General features: G+C 47.9%; 1 protein-coding gene across 1 annotated transcript; it reads right to left on the bottom strand.

Moving 5' to 3' along the window:
• Positions 1-1,464: 1,464 nt before the first annotated feature.
• On the bottom strand, positions 1,465-24,246 carry LOC143835044 (guanine nucleotide-binding protein subunit alpha-15-like). The gene is made up of 7 exons (XM_077332131.1): positions 23,759-24,246; positions 17,013-17,197; positions 15,392-15,546; positions 11,653-11,781; positions 6,463-6,592; positions 3,431-3,584; positions 1,465-2,276 (listed from the first exon to the last, which is right to left on the bottom strand). Exons 1-7 carry the CDS (start codon positions 23,883-23,885, stop codon positions 2,035-2,037), a joined length of 1,122 nt encoding a protein of 373 aa, XP_077188246.1. The 5' UTR covers positions 23,886-24,246; the 3' UTR covers positions 1,465-2,034.
• Between the last annotated feature and the right edge of the window lie 762 nt (positions 24,247-25,008).

The following is a 25,008-nucleotide window of genomic DNA, read 5'->3' on the forward strand; positions in this document are numbered from 1 at the left end:
AACGCAACTGATTCCACTACAAAGCCAGGTGTGCAAAACGACGAATTCCACTATTTTAAATGGCGATTTTTCATTCAGTGACCAATTTGCAACAAAGATCCCCGTGCGAAATGGCCCTGAGTTTTTGCCTGATTTGCTCCACGATGTATTGTTACACTGCAAATCGGGAAGCAATCAGGGGCAAGCTCATCTGAGGGGAGAAACAAGCGACAGTCTCGGTAGCATTTTGCCCACCATCAACCTGCCCTCCCCTCTCCATTTCCAGATCAGAATTTTTTTTAATGGCTCAGACCACTTTGCTAGAGGACTGTAATCGGACATGCCCTCAATACAAATCAAATGTTCTCTTTATTGTGCTCAGTAATATTGGGATCGGGCAGCTAAAACACATTCCTGCTTGTTTTTTCTGGCAACGGGGTATGAACGGGGAAAGAAGGGGGGAGGTGTGTCATGAAGCAGCCATCTCCCAATCAGCTTGGCATCCATGCTCCGTGTTTTAAATCTTTATAGTGAACACACAATCATCGGGGTCCAGTTACCATCGCCAGCCTATCACAAATCTATCTGAACATAAAGAGAGATCATTATACAAAGTATCCCAAAAAGGGATCTAATAAAATATTTTATTGTTGTTACGTGATCCTGTAGCTATGTGGAAGTGAAAAAATTATTTAAAACAAAAGTTTTACTGTAGTGGCATGTCCCCATAGCAATGTGGAAGGGTATTTTTTTTTAAATTTATTTTGGGACTTGGGTGGGAGGATGGAAGTTTGAGTCCCAAAACAACTGCTGTGAAGGGATTGGTGGCTTGTGTTGATTGATAACCTAAGGAACAGGGTTTGTAGTTTGGGTTGTCCATGTTTTAGGCTTCTCCGCAACCTCACTGGGAAGGGAAAAGCCACGATGAGGCAGCGGGATAACACGGGAGAGTTCTCCCATCAGGAAGCATGCAAACAAGTGGTTTCCTACTGCGCGTTTGCAAGCATGAGGTGATGCGCATTTTACGCCTCTGTGCGGAATCAGTCAACATTGTTGTGGGCCAGGGGTAGTCAAACTGCGGCCCTCCAGATGTCCATGGACTACAGTTCCCAGAAGCCCCTGCCAGCAAATGCTGGCAGGGGCTTCTGGGAATTGTAGTCCATGGACATCTGGAGGGCCGCAGTTTGACTACCCCTGTTGTGGGCTTTTGTGTGCATGCACACTTCAGGCTCCAACTGATCCTTAGCTGCCATGCTCCAATTTATTGATGTGAGGAGGAGGCTCTCTCTGGGCTGTCCTTACTCAAACTTTAAGCACAGCTGAGGGATGATACATAAGCTGAATACTCCACTCCTCCCCCCCCCCAAAAAAAAAAATCCTTCTGACCATCAGTTCAAGCACTGCTGCAGGCTTGCATCCTGACACCCAAGAATTAACCAAGAAGTCAGACACTTCTATGTAAGGCAAACACTTGTAGAAACATGCTTGGAACATTTCACGGGTTGCCCCAGCTTTCTTTCATAGAGCATGTGCAGGAATCCAAGCATCTTAAGTGCCAATGATTGGACGGGTCAGAGCCCAGCAGATAAGAAAGTGTCCAGAGGGAAAGGAAGTCACGGATCATTGAGGGAGCCTGCAGTCCATTCTGCCGGTCATAGCATGCAGCCAGGTATGACAAGCAGTCAAAGAAGCCCCAAAACCGCTTAGGCGGCAGGTGGCAAAGGATGTGGTCGGCCAATTCACAGTTTATTATCATCTCACAGCAAGCCAATTGTGGCAAAGAAATGTCATTGTGCACAGGTCTTTAGCGCCTTGCTCAGTGATGCCGGAATGAAGAAAACAGGTTCTGGGGCTAATAGGATCTCAGCCCTTTGCAGCGTTTCTCTGTCCGCGGGTCTCCCTCCCATCGCAGGGATTCTCAAGAGGAGCAGATATTGGGGAAGTCAGCAGCACTGGGAACATTTCAGTACCACTCCTGTATCCTACCTGCCTCTTTGGCCATGGGCAAAGTCGCTGTGGACTCCTTCCACAGCAAAGTCCCTCACCGCCGGCCCTTTAGGACAGATTGAATTCCTCCAGGTAGCTGGCCAAGACTACATCCTTGATGTCCTCAAAAACGGTGCAGATATTCTGTGTGTCTGTGGCACAGGTGTAGTGAGGGTACAGGATCCTGGGCCCGAGGACGTCCTTGGAAAGCTGCACACTGGAACTGTGGCTCGGAGTTGAGAAGCGTTGGTAGACATCTGTGTACATCTCTAGAATGAATTCCTTGGCTGCTTGAGCATCTCGCTTAGGGCCTGGAAACAGAGCAGACAGAAGTCACTATCTGGGTATTCCGCACTAAAAGTAAAACAGGTTCTTGTTGATATTTGGCCTCCATAGAGAAAGGTTTGTTATGATTTGCCAGGTTGATTTCACTGCATCGGATTCTAAATGTAGCCTCCAACTTTGTGCCGGGCATTCTGCATCTGTTGTTTTCTCCTGTCATTGGTCAGGACTCCAATGACAGCACGAGTTTTGCATTTTTGTTAGGAGAGTGGGCGGTCCCACATCCCATCAGGCCTCCTGCCTTTTTTTGGTCTGAGTCTGAGCAATAAAGACCATCACACAGTAATACAATTATAACTGTCACCTCCCTATTAGCAAGGTAAAGGTAAAGGTATCCCCTGTGCAAGCACCAAGTCATGTCTGACCCTTGGGGTGACGCCCTCCAGCGTTTTCATGGCAGACTCAATACAGGGTGGTTTGCCAGTGCCTTCCCCAGTCATTACCGTTTACCCCCCCAGCAAGCTGGGTACTCATTTTACCAACCTCGGAAGGATGGAAGGCTGAGTCGACCTTGAGCCGGCTGCTGGGATTGAACTCCCAGCCTCATGGGCAAAGCTTTCAGACGGCTGCCTTACCACTCTGTGCCACAAGAGGCTCTTTATTGGCAAGAATCAAGTCTAAAATTGCAGGCCTCCTAGTTGCCCACTTCGCCTTCTGCAAAATAAAGTTGTCAGCAAGACAAGGACCTATTGGATGTTTCATTTTAGCAGAGTTGGTCTTCCAACAGATATCTGGGTCATTGAAATCACCTATGACATCACTGGAAAGATACTTTAGTCCGATCCTGCATTGCTTTTTTAGTCCGATCCTGCATTGAACAGGGAGTTGAACTAGATGGCCTGTAGGACCCCTTCCAACTCTGTGGTTCTATCATTCTAAAATCCACATGCAAACAATCACAAAAATGCATTGGAAGTGGATTGAAAGTGCGTTCTCCAGCAGGTATAAAAGTGCACTTATATAGCTATGGGGAAGTCTCCAGTGGAGCGAACGATGGTTCTATGGGGCAGTCTGAGATCTGAGCTTTTGAACAATGGCCCGAGTGGGGCAGGAATGAGCCCTGCAGTCCTCCTTGAATTGGGAGTGGGACTCGCCAATCTGTGCCCGTGATGGTGTGCACTACCTTGGAACCCGGGAAAATAACTAGCCAGATCAGAGCTTGTGATCTTCTCCTCCAAAATGTCTGTTTTGTTGAGGAAGAGGATGATGGAGGTGTATTGGAACCAGGGAAGCTCCAGGATTGTTCGGAAGAGGTCAAGACTCTCTTGCATCCGGTTCTACACAGGAAGGGGAAGCATAACGGACAGGATGAATAATGTTAGTGGGACAGAGAGACATTTGTTGTAATCATCAGCTATCTGTAGATATCTAAATCTACTGACACTGAACTCAAACAGATTTTCCTGTAGACTTATCCCCCTACTAGATTTGCACAAAAAACCTGAAAACTTAAAAAGAATTAAATTCAGGGGCTTAAATTCATCCTAAAACAGTATTCTCTTTGTAAGCACAGAGAATACGTTCTACCTCCTGCATAATTCTTTGTGTGTTTCATTCAGCAGTCAGGGCTGCTGAGAGCCACCGTGGACCCCTGGACAAAGATGCCATCTGGACCCACCATGTGACACTGAACAAAACCAAGGGCTTTTCTACATGCCCTAAATTTAGCGTCATGCTGACTATCTGAAGATGTTATAATTCCGGCCACTCCACATGACGTTCCCAACCTCCTTTCGTCTGGCCAGCAAACTGCTTGCTACATCTGCCATTTTAAAGCACGGGTTGGTGAATCCCAAGAAGTGGATTCACCAACCTAAAAAGCGCTATCCCCTGGTGGACAACCAGCAGGCCAGCAGCACAAGATACGTATGGAGGTGAAGAAGCGCTACCTCCGCCTCCAATCCGCCTCCCTTGCACCCGCCTCCCCCTCCCCCCTTCCTGGGATGGGAAGTTCTTTTTGAAAATGGAGAACCTGCTGGAACAACGAATAGGTGGACACGAGCCTCGGCTGAGATTGTCTGTGCCTCTATCAAGATTCGGATAGGCGTTTAGACAAATGTCTATTTTTAAAAAATTGGCAGTCGCCGTAAGTTCATATCTCAATCAGCCATGCCGGGAGGGGATTGGTTGGTGACAGTGGTAGGCAGGCCAAAGTGAAACAAGACTAAAGCGCCTTGCTCTCTCTTCTTGCGTTTCCGGCAGTGAGTGAGGAGTGCAAGACGTGCAAAAAGCGCCCAGAAACATTCGAGACAGCTCGAGAGGTGTGGAGTGCCAGTGAGTTGCCATTATTTCTTACGCTTTGCCGTACAGCAGGCTTTCTACTATAATGCCCAATGTGCGGGAAAGCCCCAAATATTACATGGCTGCTACCATGCATGAATAGAATAGTAATAGCTCATTAGGTAACAGACATTAAAGCAGTGGTTCTCAACCTTCCTAATGCCGCAACCCTTTAATACAGTTCCTCATGTTGTGGTGACCCCCAACCATAAAATGATGCAAGGGTTCTTGCACAGAAATTAAACCAAAACTGGCCAATTGCGTGAAGATCCATGGTTCATGATAAAGTACACGATGCAGTATGCAATGGTGGGCGCACACACTCACTTTCAAATAACTAGGACACGACAACATTAAATAAGAAGAGACAAAACTTGCAGAACTCTAAGAGCTCTCACTCTCTCTGTCTCACAGACCTGGGCCTAATCTGCACACAGAGGATAATGCACTTTCAATGTGCTTTAGCAGCTGGATTTTCCTGTGCAGAACAGGATAATCTACTTCTAAAGTGCATTGAAAGTGCATTATCTATTGTGTGCAGAATAGGCCCTGCTTTGAGAGGAAGGAGACGATGATTGGAACTGAGAGGCATATTGTTTTTTTTGCATCTGGCACTCACAGGTGTATTTCTTGCTTCTTCCTCAAAAGAACCACTTTGCCGAAGATGTTTTTTCTTACTAACTTCTGTGCATCTCAAAGCAGCTTGAATTGCAGGAAGAATCCAGTAATAAGTATTGGCTCTGTTTTGTCAAAGGTTCTGATTTCGATAGATCAGATTAAAGGCAGAGGTGCTGAATCTTGCCCCAGGTCAACATGTTCAACTCTAGGTGCAAATAAGAACTGAGATATTAAGATGTGCAGTTGTACACTCCTTCATTTACATTTGAAACAGCTTTCCTTAAATGGTCCATATAGGTAGGGTTAATGAAAATAGAGATCTCAGTTTTTGTTTGCACCAAGAGCTGAACTCAAACTTCTGTATTAGTATGCGGACTGAGGGCCATTCACAAGATTCTGCTAACTGCCTCGACCCCCTTTCAGCGCTAATAGCCCAGCTCATGATGCAGCTGAACTCTAGCTAAACCTTCCTGGCAATTAACACACACACACTGCTCTTTCTCTACCTATAGGTATGGTGGAGGAAATTCTGTTTCATTATATCTGAAGAAGTGTGCTTGCCCATGAAAGCTTCTACACTGAATAAAACTTTTGTTGGTCCCAAAGGGGCCCCCAGACTCAATCTTCGTTTTGCTGCCTCAGACCAGCATGGCTTCCTCACCAGAATCTACTGTTAGTTCAGGTGTGTCAAGGCAAGGTCTGAGATCTGGGTTGAAGTTCAGTTAGCTAAGGCTGCTTGCATGTAGAGCTTTTCCTTTGATTTGGCATCCAAACTAGAGCAGGGGGGACTCTTCCAGCCCCGGCATTTTGCGTGCACATGCACTATTTCAGGGCAGTCCATGTGCGCCAGGGGATTCTGTCCCCCGTGTGTACTCAGGAAGCACCGGGGCTCCACCACAAGGACCCAGCAGCAGCCCGGAACGGCCACTGTCATGCATAATCAGCCTATTTGTAGCAGCAAAGAGGTTTCCATAAGGAATGGTCATAATGTTGACGCAACCTAGCCCATTTAGTCTTTCCTCTACTTCTTTCTGATGCACGAATGGGGCTCATTCCCCAATCATCACCCCTCCTGTGATGCAGGATCTTAGTGGAGAAGGAGATGAAACTGGCATTTGAGGAGGCCAACCAGAGTCTAAACGATGACTGGTGAGCAGAATCCCAGTTCCACAAATTGATCCTGGTCAAAGTAAGCCAGGGTTTCGTGCAATACCTGAAAGCCACATACAGTCCCCAGGTATGACGACATCTCCTTACCTCACAGGCATTCTCCTCCAGACACTGGTCATATTCACTCAGGGAAGCCAGGTAGATTAAGGCAATCACGTTTTCGAAACAGTGGATCCACTTCCGCCGTTCTGACTTCTGCCCACCGACATCTACTATCCTGCACAGAAAAGGTATGAAGTTATGTTGGTATACTGACCCCTCTCATGCAACTGGCGTTAAGGGCTGGACCCCATCAATAAATCTGGGGGGAGGGGGAGCCCAAAAAACAGCAAAACTGAGCAAGAACCAAAGAACAAGAAACTAGATTTTGAATTCCAAATGACTTAGAAGTTACACTGTCTTTGAGTGTAGCCTGAATGATTGCCAATTTCCACAGGAACCTACCCAGGGCTGATTATTCAGTGCTTGCTATCAGGACCTTCTCAAAAGAGGTCTCTTGGTTATGATATGCTCCGCCCAGACAGATTTACCCAGGCTTTTCATTGCTATATTTTGAGTTCCAGGCACATTCAGCTTAATTATTGCCTGTTTTAGGAGAACGGGTCATTTCTATTTATCCCAGTCATATCCACTAATCCCTTTATCAAGCATTCTGGTTGGTTTTTCAATTCATTGTGCCTTTTTTTTCTTTTTCTTCATTTTGCAAACCACAATGAGGGAAAGCATGTGCAATGAGGCAGAGGAGATATATTTTAAACGAACAAGTTAGGCTTTAGACCAGGGGTAGTCAAACTGCGTCCCTCCAGATGTCCATGGACTACAATTCCCATGAGCCCATGCCAGCGATGTCCATGGACATCTGGAGGGCCGCAGTTTGACTATCCTTGCCTTAGACAAACCTTCAAATTTTTCTACAGCAAACCAGGCTTAATTTATTGTATACTGCAAATTGTGAAGGTTATATCAGTTATTGGCTCAGTGTGATTAACACAGACACAATACTGTACAAATAGAAAAATACAAAGAGAGATACAATAAAACTAAAAATGGAACAAAGCTGGGGTCCAGGGGCACCTTTAAGACCAACAAATTTTAATTCTGGGTAGAGGCACCTTAAACGCGCCACTGGACTCAAACTTTGTCCTATGGCTTCAGACCAACATGGCTAAAAAAACACATAGCAAATGATTTATCTACTCTGGGGTTGCAAATCTGGGAAATCTCCATGCCCTGCCCTAACTTTAGCTGTTTCTCCGTACGCAAAGAGCAGGGCGTCCTTCCAACAGACAGGAGTTCCAACCTCTCTCCAAGCTGTATTACATCATGATAATGGCTAGTAAACAACACAGGACATTCAAACAATGTGAATTCACAATATGCCTTTGCTGTTGTGGCAATCCCACAGAATGGATTATACAGCCAAAGTAAGTGAGTCGGAGTTTTGTGATTTTGCCTCCCAGCGATATGTGACTTTATGCACTGTAGTACATTTTTCTGGAAATCTTAGCTAGATAGTGCATGTGTAGACAGTGCACATATGTTGTTATCAAACATTCAGTCGAGTCTGACTCTTGGTGATCCCATGACACAGCTGTCGCGATCCCTGATCCTATGTCGCCTCCCTCAGCTGTGCAACGTTCTGGTTGGTGTCCACTCCAATCACATCCAACCACCATGGCCTTTATTGGCCTGGTTTCCTTTTTCAACTGACCAATCCAAGAATAATTGCTCTCTCCATTGAGTTGGATCGCATGATGTGGCCAAAGTTAGTGAGCTGGAGTTTTGTGATTTTGCCTGCCAGTGATAGACCAGGCTTGATGCACTGTAGCATTTCTTTGGCTGTGACTTTTGCTGTTCCACGAACCCCGCAGAAGCGTTCTCCAACACCAGAGTGCAAATGAATCGATTCTTCTCTGTTCCAATATTTCCATCCAACTTTCACAGCCACGAGTGGCTACTGGAAATATGATAGATCTAACTAATCTACATTTGGTATTCAGGTTAAGCTTCTTAACTTAGTAACCATCTTTAAACCGCCTGTGGCGCCGCGGGCACCATGGACTAAATAAATGGTTAAGCCGTTCTGAGGCGGGATGTGTCCGTGATGAGGAAGCGTCCGAATTGGACCCTTCCTCAGGACAGACAATCAGAGGGACCAATTGGCAGGCGCGAAGCGCCTGCCGATTAGTCCCTCTGATTCCCAGCCCCAGCAACTGCGAGCCGCGCGCAGCGCAGCTCGCAGTTGCTCCCGGCCTGACGCCCAAGGGAGCCTCCGGCAGTCGCCCCGTCGGCCCACGACCAGCACGGAGGTCGCCCACTTGGAGCGGCTGAACAGAGCTGTCGGGAGTTGGGGATAACTAAGCCCCTGCGGCCCCCGTGGAAGTCTCCTGATTCCGAGCAGACGCTCCGGCCGGGAAGGACCGCTCTCCCCTGCCGTCCTTCGCCTCGCTGCGCCAGGACCCTCAGGAGACGCCGCCAACGAAAAAGCAGAACTCCAGCCGCTCGCCAGCCGCTCGCCTAAAGACCAAGACTCCAGCCGCTCGCCAGCCGAAAAGGTAGTCTCCCCCCCCCATACCCATTCTCACTCCTGGGGGCTGCTAGCGCCCACTGCATTTTTGCGTGCAATGGGCTTTTTGGCTAGTGTATATATATTCTTGAGTATATAACGATTGTCGCAAAATACTTGAAAAAGTCACTTCACCTTAATGATGACAATAGTTTTCCTGAGAAAGTAACAAAATAACTTAAACGGTCTTCACAGCGTGCTTACAAAAGTAACTTGATACTAAAAGAGACAATTGTCTCCCTTGAAAAAATATCTAGTGCAGCCATTCTCAACTCTTTACTGTTGAGAAACCCCCTGAAACATTCTTCAGGCTTTTGGTTGGGGGGGAGGAGAAGGAGAAGGAGAAGGAGAAGGAGAAGGAGAAGACACCTTGTGAGGTGGGTGAGGCTGAGAGAGCCCTGATATCACTGCTCGGTCAGAACAGCTTTATCAGTGCCGTGGCGAGCCCAAGGCTACCCAGCTGGCTGCATGTGGGGGGAGTGCAGAATCGAACCCAGCATGGCAGATTAGAAGTCCACACTCCTAACCACTACACCAAACTGGCTCTCTGTGTAGATGCTAGCGGTGTAGATGCCCACCCAGGCTCCTCCCCATCCCACCCCCTCCAAGCACATAATTGGCCATTATGGGAGGGGGAGACATGAGCATATATGGTCATATCATCCAATAAATATTTAACAATTTTTAAAAATATATACAAATTCATTAACTCCCAGCCACATGGGAAACCCTTCCAGGGCCATCCAGAAACCCTGTTTGTGAAAGCCAGATCTACAGCCTCCAGGTGGAGCCTGGAGAACTCCCAGAATTACAACCAATCGCCCTACAGAGATGGGTTTCCACAGAGGAAATGCCATTTTCAGAGGGTGAGCTCTGTGGCATCGCTGCTGAGGTCCCTCCCTTACCAAATCTCGTTCTCCCCAGGCTCCATGCCTTCATGGCTCCAGGAATTACTCTCCCTGGAGTTGGCAACCCATCTAACAGGGGCTTTGTAAAACACTGCTTGCCCCATTCTGTATATGAGCTGCCCTGCCCTCGGTTTAAGATCACATCGTAAGTTAATATCTGCGCTGGGACTTCCTGGTTCACACCCTCTCTAGCCACAATGCTGCAGCAGTTCTAAAAACAACTTTTATAAACAGGAATTCATATTTCTCCTTCACTCACCTACTTGAATTTGCAACAAAGGTATTTTAATGACACAGGTCAATTTTATGCCCTTTGTACCCAGAAATCCTTTAATTCCCCTTTATTTTCTTTATTCCCCTGCCCATATTGATCCACCACAACTCTTTGTTCCTCCTGTCTTTCTTCCACCTCTAGAACGAGAGAGTCCAGAGAGAATCTTCTGTATGGATAAACCTGAAAGTTCACATTTGAGAAAATCATATGAGATAGTCTTGGGCAAAATCTATGGCATTTTGGGGAAAATTACCTATAGATTATTACAAATCACATATAGAAGGAGGAGGAGAGTTATTTTCTGTTGCCCCAAAGGGACGGACCAGAACAATGTGATGAAGTTAATTCAAAAGAATTTTCATCTAAACATCCGGAAGAAGTTCCTGACTGAGCAGTTCCTCAGTGGAACAGGCTTCCTCAGGAGGAGGTGGGTCTCCTTCCTTGGAAATTTTTAAGCAGAGGCTAGATAGTCACCTGACAGAAATGCTGATTTTATGAACTTAGGCAGATGGTGAGTGGGTGGGCAGAAGGGGTTGTGTCTGTGTTTGTCTTAGAATCATAGAATCATAGAGTTGGAAGGGACCTCCTGGGTCGTCTAGTCCAACCCCTGCACTATGCAGGACACTCACAACCATATTACTTGTCCACAGTAACCTGCCACTCCCTTGAACCTTCACAGAATCTTGTGGCACTTTCTTCCACACCCAGAGAATTACTGATTGTCACTGTAGAATGGTACATAAATTTCCTCCAGGCCAGGAGATTTTTGGTGGAGAGATCACTTGGGCATGAAACTGGGGTCACTGTGGGTGGGCAGATAGTTCTGAGTTCCTGCATGGTGCAGGGGGTTGGACTAGCTGACCTTGGAAATCACTTCTATCTCTATGGCAGTCGCAGGGAAAGGAAGCAAATTTGAATACTCTTAGATATTTTTCAGAAAATGCCATGTATGCAGAACATTAGTACACTTTGGAAAAGAGCTAGTTTTCCTCATACATACGTAAGACTTTTATTGGCCTGATAAGAGAGTCCAGTTTGACAAGACATGTAACCGTGTACATATACAAATAAAATTTGAGTCCAATGGCACTTTTAAGACCAACAAAGATTTATTCAAGGCATGAGCTTTCGTGTGCATGGACACTTGCTCAGACAATGGAACAGGGATCTTAAGAGTACAGAAATAAGGAGAAATCTAAGAAAATAAATAAATAAACAAAGTAAATTAGTAGCAAATTAGTAAACAGCACCATAAGTACAAATATGCAGTATGGTCATTCTTTGCTAGAAAAGAAGTCCTTTGGGTTCAATTGTCATTAAAAAAAACATTGGGGCAATAAAAATGTAAAGTTAGTGATTAATGGCAGAGTCTTGCCAAGTTGTAAATACAGCAAATGAAAATTCTGGTTTTCTTCATGCAAGGTGCTCTATTTAAAGGGCAAGCAGGCAGGCAAGCTGAACATGCTGTGCTCCACCCTGAGATGGGCCTGGACTGACTTGATGCCGTCCTTTTTATAAACAACGCTCACCTTAATGTTACCTTTTGTATCAGAAAGCAATACTCATTTATGCCCGTGGTTGGCACGCGGGTTCTCAGAATGTCTTGAGCGCTGGGAATGTATCCTGTCGCCCCAATCCGGTCCAGGTTGGACAGGAAACTGCAAAACACATAGAACCGAGAATAAAACCGAGAATAAAAGCTTATGGCCCTTCCAGCCAGCGTGGTCCCTGTGAATGACATAGTGCCTGATGACCCCAATGAGCCTCTGGGATCGCGGACAAAGGGTGTAAACTGCATGGAGCTTTTATTCCAACCCCAGATCGATTCAGTCCCTGCCCTCTACACAGAATGATATTTACATTTGGATTTTGGCAGATTTTAATTTTCCTTCTGCAGCAAGAAGGATTGATCCGGAGTGACCCTACCTTTATTGTGTGATATCTCAGAGTGCTGTTAATCCTCAATATCCAGATTGGGAAAGAAAGCTCCGAGAACCTCTGATAGGCTACACCTGGTCATGTGACACGCTTGCCTTAAAGGAGAAGCCCCTAATTTCTCTCAACTTCTGTCGGTCCTGGATTTTTTCTCCCTTCTCTGCCTTTTTCAATCCTCTCCCCCACCCCCTCCAAGAAAAGAAAGGGGCTCCCTGCTTGGTTCCTATTCCCCCCCTTCAAGAAAAGAAAGAAAGAGGCTTGGCTCCCCCCCCCCCCATTCTGAACTACCCTAACCCCGTGCAGAAGACTTTCCTGTTTCAATGGGGGGGGAGAGGAAGACCCGAGTTCAAAGCGATCTGAATTCAACAGGATTGACAATGGAATAAAGAAAGTAAGTGCAGACCCTGCCTAGGAGAGAACACATCAAGCCATCACCATCTGGCATGTGGAGTCCCTCAAGGGACAATTCTCTCTCCAATTCTATTCAATATCTTTATGCGCCCGCTTGCTCAACTGGTGCAGAGCTTTGGGTTGGGTTGCCACCAATATGCAGATGACACCCAGTTCCTCCTCCTGATGGATGGCTGCCCTGATTCTCCTCCAGAAGCATTAGCCAGCTGCCTGGAAGCAGTGATGAAATGGATCAAGCAGAATCGTCTGAAGCTCAACCCTTCAAAGACGGAGGTCCTGTGGCTGAGCAAGAAGCACCCAAGCAAGGAAGCGCGCCTACCCACCCTGGATGGAGTGCAGCTATCAGTGGCCCACTCCGCCAGGAACGTGGGGGTGATTCTTTATGCCTCTCTCTCAGTGGAGTCTCTGATCGCGACGGTAGCATGGCTGGCATTCTACCAATTGCCAAGCCAAACTACTAGAGCCCTACTTAGCCATGGAAAATAAGCCACCTCTAGACTGGACTTCTGCAACTCGCTCTATGCAGGCCTGCCTTCGACTTTGATCTGAAAACTGCAACTGGTCCAGAACGCAGCTGCCAGGGTATCATGTTAAACAGCTTATATACATTGCTGTGCATTATGTCCCTCTCCGACATTTGGTGGTTGGCTCCACCTTCTGCAGCCACCATCGTTATGGTTTTGACCACAACCCTGTGTCAGAATCCCAAAGATGTCTTCAGGGGACCCAGACCTAGAATTTGCCCCACAATTCTGGAAAAGAAGCTAAGGCAGCAATAAGGAAAGGCTGAAGTGTCTGGATCTATTGTTTTGAAAAAAGATAACTCGGGGGAGGCATGATAGAGGTTTATAAAATTACACACAGGGTGGAGTAGGGCTGGGCGCTTTGGCCGTTCCAGCCCGAAACTGCCAGCACCTAGGTAGGAGAGAGTTGATAAGGAGAACTTTGTCTCCCTCTCCCACAAGACTAGAACTCAAGGGCATCCAGTGGAGCTGATGGGCAGTAAGTTCAGGGTGGACAAAAGGAAATACAAAGAGTGATTGAAAGGTAGAATTCACTGTCAGGGAATGTATTGATGGCCATATAGCTTTAAAATGGTATAAGGCAGATGCATGGAGAATGGGCTTTTAAAATATATATATATTATTCAGTTACTTGCCCCCATACTCACTGCTAGCACATTCAGGGTAGTTCACAACATTTAAGACCAGCACTCAGTAAAATATAAAATACAGTAAAGGTGATTTAAAATTGACCATTTTATCAGGGGCATTCAACATCAGGCTCCAAATGCCAGGAGGCAACATAGGGGAAACCAACCCTCACCCTCTCTGCCCTGTGATTACCCCTCCAGAGGAGCTGGATTGGCCACAGTGTTGAGACAGGATGCTGGATGGACCCCCACTGGTCTGATCCAGCAGGGCTCTTCTGAGGTTCTTAGGAAGGCCTAGGCCTCTCTGCCCTGTTATTGGCCTGTCAGAGGAACTGGTTGATCACTGTGTGAGGGAGGATGCTAGACTAGATGGACCCTCACTGGTCTGATCCAGCAGGGCTCTTCTGAGGATCTTAGGAAGGCCTTGGCCTCACTACCCTGTTATTAGCCCTCCAGAGGAACTGGTTGACCACTGTGTGAGGGAGGATGCTGGACTAGATGGACCCTCACTGGTCTGATCCAGCAGGGCTCTTCTGAGGTTCTTAGGAAGGCCTAGGCCTCTCTGCCCTGTTATTGGCCTGTCAGAGGAACTGGTTGACCACTGTGTGAGGGAGGATGCTAGACTAGATGGACCCTCACTGGTCTGATCCAGCAGGGCTCTTCTGAGGTTCTTAGGAAGGCCTTGGCCTCACTACCCTGTTATTAGCCCTCCAGAGGAACTGGTTGACCACTGTGTGAGGGAGGATGCTGGACTAGATGGACCATCACTGGTCTGATCCAGCAGCGTTCTTCTGAGGTTCTTAGGAAGTCCTCAGCCTCTCTGACCTGTTGTTGGCCTTCCAGAGGAAATGGTTGGCCAGTGTGTGAGATGGGATGCTGGACTAGATGGATCACTGGCCTGACCCAGGAGTGCTGTGTGGTAGAGGACAGAGACAAGGCTGATCCAGGGCCTGGGGACCAAGCCCTATGAGGAAAGGCTGAGGGACTTGGGAATGTTCAGCCTGGAGAAGAGGAGGGACCTAATGGCTCTCTTGTATCTGAAAGTTTGTCTCTTGGAGTAGGGCAGGGAAAGGTTCCTGTTGACAGCAAAAGATAAGGATCTTCAGTAATGGCTTCAAACTATATGTTGAACGGGACCAGCTAAATATCGAGGAAGGGGGTCATAGTCTGCGCAGTTCAGCCATGGAATGGGCTGCCCCAAGTGGTGGTGAGCTCCCCCTCACTGCCATCTTCAATCAGCAGGTGGACAGATCCTTCTCCTGGATGCTTTGGGCTGATCCTGCACTGAGCAGGGGGTGGGACTAGAGGGCCTGTGTGGCCCCTTCCCACTCTATGATTCTATGTTCTTATGAAGACTTTTCTGCCTTGTTGTTGGCATTCCAGACTGGTTGGCTACTGGGGGAAATGGCATGCTGGACTAGGTGGACCATTGATCTGATCCGTCAGACCTCTTTTTATGTTCTTACATTAATCCTTACAATAGCTCTGTAAGATAAGCAAGAATTATTAACCATACTTTGCAGGTAGAGGATTCATCCTTAAAGGAAAGTAAACTTGCTTTTGTAATAACTTTTAGTGTTTTGGACTGCGGCAACATTTGAATCTGTGGCTTCTTCCATTCCTGGTGACCAGATTTTAACAATGATAAAGTGGGACACCATTGACTGGGGGGGGGTGTTGAAAGAGTTCCTTAGCTATTAGGCTACACTAGTTTGACATCTCCAGGGCGGGTCTGCACTTTCCAAGAGTAGAAACAATAGAAAACTTACTAAAAAGAAGAATCCAGCAAGTGGTATTCTCTACGCCTCCGATAGCAAGTCTGGATCCCGGCGTCCTTCCACAGGGTTTTTAGCATCTTCACGTGTTGCGGCTCCAGCATGGTTACTTTGTAAGCATCCACTCCCATGAGGAGTTGAGCATTTCTCTAGGAGAGAAAGAGGGTAAATTCACCAGGGTAGAGAAACAGATCTCGCCAGGCCCAAAGGAGGGAAGGTTTGGAGCAGCCACTGGGCCAGGCCTCAGGAACGGCAGAGCATCCCACACTGGGGGCGGGGAGAAAGGGTCACCACACTGCCTGCTCCCCAGAGGCCGCTTCGCTCCCAGAATTCGGCACTGGCTGGGGGAGGCTGGGGGCAGTGGGGCCGAGCAGGGTGACCTGTGTGCAGCGATCAGGGGCCAGGAGAGACATCGGAACCGGGCGTGTATGCCTCCCCTCCCCTCTGCGATGGCCGCGGGTGTTTTGTGGGGCAACCCAGGGGGGAGGGGCGGGTGCTGCATTGGGGAAGGGGGCCATCCTGGCCCAAAGGTCATGGGGCAGAGGTGGTGGCTTGGGCCCAGCTGAGCCCCCTCCCTCCTTCCCTTTGGCTGGTCTCACCAGTGGCGAGGAAACAACCGAGCGGCGGCCACAAGACTCTGGCTCTGGTGGTGGCTCAGGCCGGGTGGGAGAGAGTGGTGGTGGCATCAGCCGTGGCCATGCTGGCGGAGGGCAGGGCAGGGGCCTCACTCACCCAGCCCCATGGAAGTTTAGAGTCACAAGTTCCGTCCAGTTCAGGGTCCCTCACTGCCATGGATGGGATTGGTGGCACCTGTAAATCTCCCAGTATTACAGCTGTTTTCCAGTTTAGAGAGGTGTTGCCCTGGTGGAGATGGCTTCTTTGGAGGAGGGACTCTAAGGCGGTTTATGATGGTGGGGCCTTTAGTTATGGCACCTCAACTTTGGAATGCCTAACCAACCCACATCCATTCCCCTGACATTGTTCAGCACTAAGAAAAGGCCTGGTTTGTACATATGAGCCTGCTTTATACTAAATCAGATCCCTGTTCAAAAGCCCAGCAGTAGGCACCACTGGTTTTGGGGGAGGCAACATCTGGGCATGGAATTGGGGTCACTGTGGTGGGCAGGTAGTTGTGAATTTCCTGTATCCCACCCTCCATAGCAGCCATTTTCTTCAAGGGAACAGATCTCTGTCCGGGATAAAAACTCGGAGGGCCCAATCAGCTGTAATTCTGGGAGATTTCTGGGTGTCACATAGAGGCTTGAATGGTCAAAAACCACACCTTGAATTGGACTCCTAAACAGATAAAAAGCACAATTGCTGCAGTATTGCATGCTCTGAATAGCTGGTCCCAGCTTGCAGCCCAGCCACAGCATTCTGCACTACCTGCAGCTTCTAAACATGCTTCCAGTAGAGAGCATTATCATAGTCCAGTCTAGAGGAAAACATGCACCGCTATTTGTTCACATGGGTGCCACAGCCCTGAGAATGATCTTTCCAAGGGTAAGAGGAATGCAGGAAAACTCCCTTTTCACATACACAAAACGGTTGGCCGGAGGGCCAGGATGTTGGGCTAGGGGCCCTTTTGGTTTTAATGCAAACTGTCCCAACTTACCACATTCTCTGACTTAGCAAAAGAGATCTGGAGTGTCTCCATGGCTTTGATCATAGCCTGGATGCACGAGAAGATGTTCTGATACACGACCTTTGAAAACCCTTTCCGGTCCTCCTCTGAGAAGCCCACGCCATGGATTATCCGCATTTGCTTGATGAAGGTGCTTTTCCCGCTCTCTCCAGTACCTGATGGGAATCACACAGGAAAATACACAGACTAGTTCCAGGGAACCCCGATTGTGTGGGGGAAAGTCCCCATTCTCAGAAGAAGAAGAAGAAGAAGAAGAAGAAGAAGAAGAAGAAGAAGAAGAAGAAGAAGAAGAAGAAGAAGAAGAAGAAGAGTTGGTTCTTATATGCCGCTTTTCCCTACCCGAAGGAGGCTCAAAGCGGCTTCCAGTCGCCTTCCCTTTCCTCTCCCCACAACAGACACCCTGTGGGGTGGGTGAGGCTGAGAGAGCCCTGGTATTCCTGCTTGGTCAGAACAGGGTTATCAGTGCCATGGCGAGCCCAAGGTCACCCAGCTGGCTGCATGTGGGGGAGCGCAGAATCGAACCCGGCATGCCAGATTAGAAGTCCGCACTCCTAACCACTACACCAAACTGGCTCTCTGATACTTGCTGTGCTCGTCTGCCTGTACAGAGGATGCCTTATCCAAAACATTTTTAACTTTCCCCAATTCCCTGCTCAATCCAACTCAAGCATCCAGGATAAGGATCTGTCCAAGCTGATGCTTGAAGACCACACAGGGCGGGGTTGCTAAAGTGAAAATGACCTGGACGAACTGATCAGAGTGTGGACAGGACAGCCACTCCCCTAGCCTTGCCTGCTGGCCATCGTATTTTCACCCCACCATTCTTCCAAGGAGCTCAGTGCACAATGTAGGGTTGCCAACCTCCAGGTAAGCCCAGGAGATCCACTCCTTTTTACAACTGACCTCCAGGGCAGCTGACAGAGATCAGCTCCCCTGGAGAAAATGACTGCCTGGAAGGGTGGACTGTATGACAATTGACCCCACCGAGGCCCCTTCAACCCCCCCCCCCCAAATTCCACCCTCTCCAAGATCTACCCCCAAAATCTCGAGGTGTTTTCCAACCCAGAACTGGCAGCCCTAGCACCATACACGGCTCTCCCTTCCCCCATTTTATTCTCACAGCAAGCCTGCAAGGTGGTCTAGATGCCAAGTGTTACTGCCCCCAAGGTAAAGGTGGTGAACAGAGAAGTTACTGGCAGAGCGGGGGCTGTGACACCACACTGGCTTCATGTCTTCCGCATACACATGCCCTGGCTTCTGGCAGGAGTGCCTGTAGCTACTGGGCCTGTGCCTTACAGAGTGATGACCCCCAATGGATGTTTGTTTCACCACCATGTGGACCCCTCCCACACTGGGCACTTCCGGACACATCTCTGCCATTTCCGGATGTGGCCTTGGAGGCAGTGCCTGCCGCACTGGTTCCAGGGCCTCCCTTTCTCGTGTTGGGGGGAGGGAGTGGCAGTGCAGGCAACTGGGGCCCCGAGGAACGCCCTGGGAGCAGCTGAGAAACCACCTCCAGGGTCTGTGGTGCTGGCCCCAGCCAGGGTGCATTGCTCAGATTGGGTAAGTCACCAGCCTTGGTATCTCCAGGGCTACATGGAATAAAGGGGGAGTAGTACAATGTATGCTGTGTCGTTATTATACGAGTATTGAAAGGTTGATTGGTTATTGCATTGTTCCCGCGAGCCAGATGTTTGGGCAGGAAATTAGGCTATATAAGGGAGTGTCTTCTGTGTAAGAGTTGCCAGTTGTTGTAGAGAGTTTGCTTTGTTAATAAAGGCTGTAGTGATTAGGTTGGAGTTGCCTGGATTCCTCAATACTTTTCATAAAGAATAGTTTTGCTGAGGAGAGGAACAACTTTGTAAAAAAGAGAGGAGAGAGAGAGAGAGAGTCCTAAATGTCTAACTGACTAACTGTTGTGGAGGGAAGGCAGAGAGGAAATGTGCTCCAAGGAGCAGAACATTTCTAGTTGAGCTAGTTAAATAGGCAAGGCGACAGTATACAGCCTTGCCGAACTCCTTTCTCAATTTTGAACCAATCAGTGATTCCATGCCCCTGTTGCTTCTTGACCTGCATATAGGTTTCCTCAAGAGACATAAGATGCTCTGGTATTCCCATCTCTTTAAGAACTTGCCACAATTTGTTGTGCTCCACACAATCAAAGGCTTTAGCATAGTCAATGAAGCAGAAGTAAGCGTTCTTCTGGAACTCCCTAGCTTTCTCCATGATCCAGCGTATGTTGGCAATTTGATCTCTAGTTCCTCTGCCTCTTCGAAATCCTGCCTGTACTTCTGGAAGTTCTCAGTCCACAGCCTAGCTTGTAGGATTTTGAGCATAACTTTGCTAGCATGAGAAATTAGTGCAATGGTGCGATAATTTGAACATTCTTTGGTATTGCCCTTCTTTGGGATTGGAATGTAAACTGACCTTTTCCAATCCTGTGACCACTGTTGAGTTTTCCAAATTTGCTGGCATATGTAGCACTTTTACTCCATCATCTTTTAAGATTTTGAATAGTTCAACTGGAATGCTGTCACCTTCACTACCTTTATTGTTGCTCAGACTTCCTAAGGCCCATTTGACTTCACATTCCAGGATGTCTGGCTCCAGGCCAGTGACTACCCCCTCGTGGTTATCAGGGATGTTAAGCTCACTCTTGTATAATTCTTCTGTATAATTTTGCCACCTTTTTAAAATCTCTTCTGCTTCTGTTAGGTCCTTACCATTTTGGTCCTTTACCATACCAATCTTTGCATGAAATGTTCTCTTCATATCTCCAATTTCTTTGAAGCGATCTCTAGTCCTCCCTATTCTATTGTTTCCTTCTATTTGTTTGCACCGTTCATTTAAGAAGGCATTCTTATCTCTTTTAGCTATTCTCTGGAATTCAGCATTCGGTTGGGTGTATCTTTCTCTTTCTCCCTTGCCTTTCACTTCCCTTCTCTCCTCAGCTATTTGTAAAGCTTCCTCAGAAAGCCATTTTGCTCTCTTGCATTTCTTTTTCTTTGGGATGGTTTTAGTTGCTACCTCCTGTACAATGTTGCGAACCTCCGTCCATAGTTCTTCAGGCACTCTGTCTATCGGATCTAATTCCTTAAATCTATTTGTCACCTCTACTGTGTATTCGTTAGGGATATGATTTAGTTCATACCTGAGTGGCCTAGTGCTTTTCCCTACTTTCTTCAGTTTGAGCCTAAATTTGAGTTTGAGTTCTCTACTATTGAGCATCATTGCAAATTCCATCTGAACATACCTTAAGTTCATTGAAACATTTCCCAAGCCAAATTTTCTTTCCTCTTACCGGTGTGTGTGCAGAAAACACCATTTAAAATGCCTGTAAGCTACTGTCCCAATAACTTTTCCTTTAGGTGAAAATACTATGGGGGTGGTGGTTAAGAGGGTGTACATGGAAAGGGATTAACGATGAGTGGTTTATCTGATTACACCCCCCACCCCAAAAAAAACTACTAATAATCCTAGTAGGATAAAAATATGGAGAAACTTCATCAGAGGAAAAGAGTACGGCAGGAGTCCCCAATTGTGACCACCGCCGCTATATGTTATGTGATATGTTATATGTAACTTTTAATTGGGGTTTTTATGGGGATTTTATTGTGTTTTAACTATTTATGTTGTAAACCGCCCTGAGACCTATTGGGAGAAGGGCGGTCTAAAAATTAAATAATAATAATAATAATAATAATAATAATAATAATAATAATAATAATAATAATAATAATAATAATAATAATAATAATAATAATAATAAGCTGAGGCCCGCAGGTTGCATGCAGCCTCCAACCTCTTTCTGTGCAGCCCTCCAACCTGCTTGTCTTCTGCTATCAACCTCAGGGCAATGGGATGAAATCAATTCAAAAGAAATTCCGTCTAAACATCCGGAAGAAGTTCCTGACAGTCAGAGTGGTTCCTCAGTGGAACAGGCTTCCTCGGGAGGTGGTGGGTTCTCCATCTTTGGAGATTTTTAAACAGAGGCTAGAAAGCGATCTGACGGAGAGGCTGATTCTGTGAAGGCTTAAGGGGGTGGCAGGTGACAGTGGATGAGCAATTGGGCTGTGAGTGTACTGCATGGTGCAGGGGGTTGGACTAGATGATCCATGAGGTCCCTTCCAACTCTATTATTCTATGATTCTATTATTCTATGGCCTCCCTGGTTCCTTCTGTCAGCCTCCTTTTGATCTCATAATAGCATTTTGGCCATTCTAGGTGCTTTGCTAGCCAGCAAAGCTCAGGCACCCATCCCACTCAGCTTTTTAACTCCCCCTCTTCATGAATTACCATTTTGAAGCTATGTATGTATATAAGGAAGGTAAAGTCACCGTGTGAATGGGTTCAGGAGATGTCAGGTCTGCATTTACAAAAAAAGTAGGAAAAGCACTGTAAAAGGCTGCCAAAAAAAGCATACAGTGTTTTGCATACTGCACATTTCTAGAGGCTCCACCCATCAAGGCAAGTGGCTTCCAATGTTACTGGTGTGATTGCTGCTGCAAGCAAAAGCACTCTTCCTTCCACAACAAGAGCCGGTTGCTCTGACTTCTGGCCATGCTTGCTTTTGCCACAAAAATCATACAGCCTAGATAAACATGTGTAGCTAAATAAAAGGATTCCACAGTAAAATATTGTTCCAAAATGGATTACATTATAGTTAACATTTCTTCATTTACCTTTGAATGTTTACTTTTGATCTAAATAAGAAGGTTAAGAATTTTGTTACATTTTGGTTTAAGATGTGGCCCTCTTTAGGCACTGGGCTCGCTAATTCCGGATCAGGCTTAAGGTTTTGGTCATCACCTTCAAGGCCATACGCGGTCTGGGCCCAGTATACCTGAGGGACCGCCTCTCCGCCTACACCCCTCAAAGAGCCTTGCGCTCTACCTCCTCCAACCTCCTGGTGGTCCCTGGCCCCAAGGAAGCCTGCTTGACCTCCACCAGGGGCAGAGCTTTCTCCATCCTGGCCCCCACCTGGTGGAACGAGCTCCTGGAGGAGATCAGGGCCCTGACAGAACCTAAACAGTTCTGCAGGGCCTGCAAAGGGGAGCTCCTCTGCCAGGCATTTGGTTGAGGTCGACCTGTCCATTGCTTCCAATTGGCCCCCAAGCCCTCCCCTCCTACCATGACTAAACAAATCTACCCAACCCCTGGGTCTCAGTACGAGTTGAGCTAAGGCTCTTGCAGCTGCAGTTTCACCTTCCTTTAATGTTATTGTTGTTATTGTTATTATGTAAATGTTGTTATCGTTTTGTTACCACCTTACTGTTACTTGAATTATGTTACCTGTACTATTTTGTTGTTTCCTGTAAACCGCCCTGAGCCTTCAGGGAGGGCGGTATAGAAATACAATAAATAAATAATGCGGCCCCCATATGCCAAAAGATTGGGCCCCCATGTGCCAAAAGATTGGGGACCCCTGGGGTAGACTATCTGCTACTTCCCTTCTTTTGCTTCCTTCATCAAATTAGTACCCTCCACCATCACACTAAAGGAAAGAGAAAATTATGGGGAGACCCCCATTATGGAGCTGCTACTTCACTTTTCTTTTTGGCTTTTCAACCCAAATGTGGTAATGTTGTACGTTAAACAGAGTGGAGGGGTAACAGTATTTTTGTGGCACAATGGGTAACACAGTTGTTGTTGTTTCTAAACAATTACATTTGCCCATTGACACACTCCCTCTCTCCTCCCTTGTTTTAAGATTTTGAGAGAGCAGTTTACAGTTTGCTGAGGCTAACCACAGGACACAGCTGATAGAAATCGCAGAGATCTGATAGGAAAAGGGAGGCAGCCGTCTGTCAAGCTATTCTTGCGGGGTTATGATAATAATAAATAAAAGATGTCTATCCCTTCCTTCTCTGGTTGGCTCAAGGCGGGTAACAACTGACCTTAAAAACAATCGCACACATTTAACATTAGAACAGTAAAATTGCTCCCTCCTAATATGACAACTTTCTGAGGTTGGCCAGAGCTTTGAAGGCCTTCAGGGGTGGGGGGTCCTCAGGCAGGGAGGCCAGCGTCTTCCAGGCCACAGCCCTAGGCCTAGTGGAACCGCTCCATTTATTTGGCAGGCCCTCCGGAACTGCCGAAGACTCTGCAGGGCCCTGATCTCCTCAGGCAGAGCGCTCCACCAGACTGGGCCAGGACCAAGAAAGACGGGTTGATGCAAGTCTTATCTCTTTAGGGCTGGGGAATCGGAGCACATTTTGACAGATTGATCACAACAGGGAAAAAGGCTGAACCAGCCCAGGAAAACTGTGTCTCCCCCAACTAGGGTTGCCAGCTTCAGATTGGAAGATACCTGGAGATTTGGGGTGAGGGTGGAGCCTGGGGAGAGGGGTGTTTGGGGAAGGGAGAAACCTCAGCAGGGTACAATGCCATATAGCAGCGGTAGTCAAACTGTGGCCCTCCAGATGTCCATGGACTACAATTCCCATGAGTCCCTGCCAGTTTGACTACCCCTGCCATCTAGCCCACCCTGCAAAGCAGCCCTTTTCTCTGGGAAAAGTGAAGATCGGTTGTAACTGCAGGGGTTCTCCAGGCCCCACCTGGAGTTGGGCAACCTTACACCATCCAGGCCAGTGTTGTCAACTCTCCTTTCCCACCATCCCCTGCTAGAGACGGTGAGGCTTGGACCTGGGTCGGCTCTCCCTCCTGCTGAGCCTGACTGTGGTCTGTCTCTTGTTGCTCAGGAACAAAACACTCACCCAGCAGAAGTAACTTCAGCTCCCGTTTTTCGCGCTTCTTTTGCTCTTGGAGAAGCCGGTTAATTTCTTTATCGATGGCAATCGCGGTTTTCTCGTCTTCTGACAGAAAGCAGGAGCACCAGACCATGGTGAACGGAGCAGGGGAGAAACCAAAGCGGGAAGAGGGGCAAAAAAACAGTTGCAACACAAGGGCGCCTGGGTCCACGTTACCAACGTTCACTTCTTCCTGTCAGAGGGGGGTGATCCAGTCAAGAGATCCTGTTTCCGCAGCTTCTGAAAATCCACCTTCATGAATCTCAACAGCAGCCAGAGCCTTAGTGGACAGAGGAAGAAAACAGAATTTCCCAGCGGAGATAAGGCCTAATTTGCCTCAGTTTCCCCCTAAGAATGCGCATACCCCTGCCAGGCGTCCACGGCCGATGAATCATCCCTTCCTCACTGCCTATCCCACCGAATGAGAGGCCAAATGCCTTCTGTGTAAATCACGTGCTCCTCGGAGAATGTAAACTCAGACACTGCCCGGCCCCACCGATGGCCCCCTGCAAAGCCAGCTGTGCCTGGAACTGCCGCTCTCCGTCAGAGTCCACTTTGAGACCACCCCAGCCTAGCAGGCCGAGGGCCCCCACAGGGTGGTCAGATTCAGCCGGGAAACTCTGGGAGATCTGGGGATGGGGCCTGAGGAGAACAGGGACTGCAGCACGACCCCCCCCCATGGTGTCTGTTTTTCTCCAGGGGAACTGATCTATGCAGTCTGAAGAGGGGAGACGATCCCAGTGGATCCCAGGCCCCAACTGGAGGCCGGCACCCCTAATGGAGTTTGGGGAGGGCAGGGACCTCGCCATGCCAATGAGCCTAGGGTTGTGCAGTTCGGCAGCCGAAGAGCAGGGGAGCCGATCTCTGTAGTCCGAAAACGGGCTGCAATTCAGGGGGATCCCCAGTTCCCACCTGGAGGTTGGCATCCCCACACCAGCCCAACAAGGCTGCCTGGTTCCCATTTTCCATTCGCCTCTCTCCTTCCTTCGGCATCCCCCCTCCCTCATTTAATGGGTCACACATTGGAGGGTCCCCAGTCCATCCTCTCTGGTCCCAGGAAGCGAGCAAAGCGAGAACAAGCCGAGGTGATGCAAACTGGCAGAGACGCTAACAGGAAGAGGACGTTGCCCTAAGAACAGGCAGGCCGGGGAGCCTAGATAGCGAGGCACAGAGCCAGCCCAGCTCCTGGCACTGCAAGGCTCAAAAGATCCCCAGAG

The sequence above is a fragment of the Paroedura picta genome, chromosome 4 (assembly GCF_049243985.1).
Source record: "Paroedura picta isolate Pp20150507F chromosome 4, Ppicta_v3.0, whole genome shotgun sequence".
Taxonomy (NCBI): domain Eukaryota; kingdom Metazoa; phylum Chordata; class Lepidosauria; order Squamata; family Gekkonidae; genus Paroedura; species Paroedura picta.

Excerpts from the sequence above, each read along its gene's own strand:
- LOC143835044 (XM_077332131.1), bottom strand. The coding sequence starts at position 23,885 with ATGGTCTGGTGCTCCTGCTTTCTGTCAGAAGACGAGAAAACCGCGATT. Across the intron at positions 15,547-17,012 it reads TTGCTAAGTCAGAGAATGTG|AGAAATGCTCAACTCCTCAT; the intron begins GTAAGTTGGGAC and ends TTTCTCTCCTAG. Across the intron at positions 6,593-11,652 it reads ATACAAAAGGTAACATTAAG|GATAGTAGATGTCGGTGGGC; the intron begins GTGAGCGTTGTT and ends TTTTCTGTGCAG.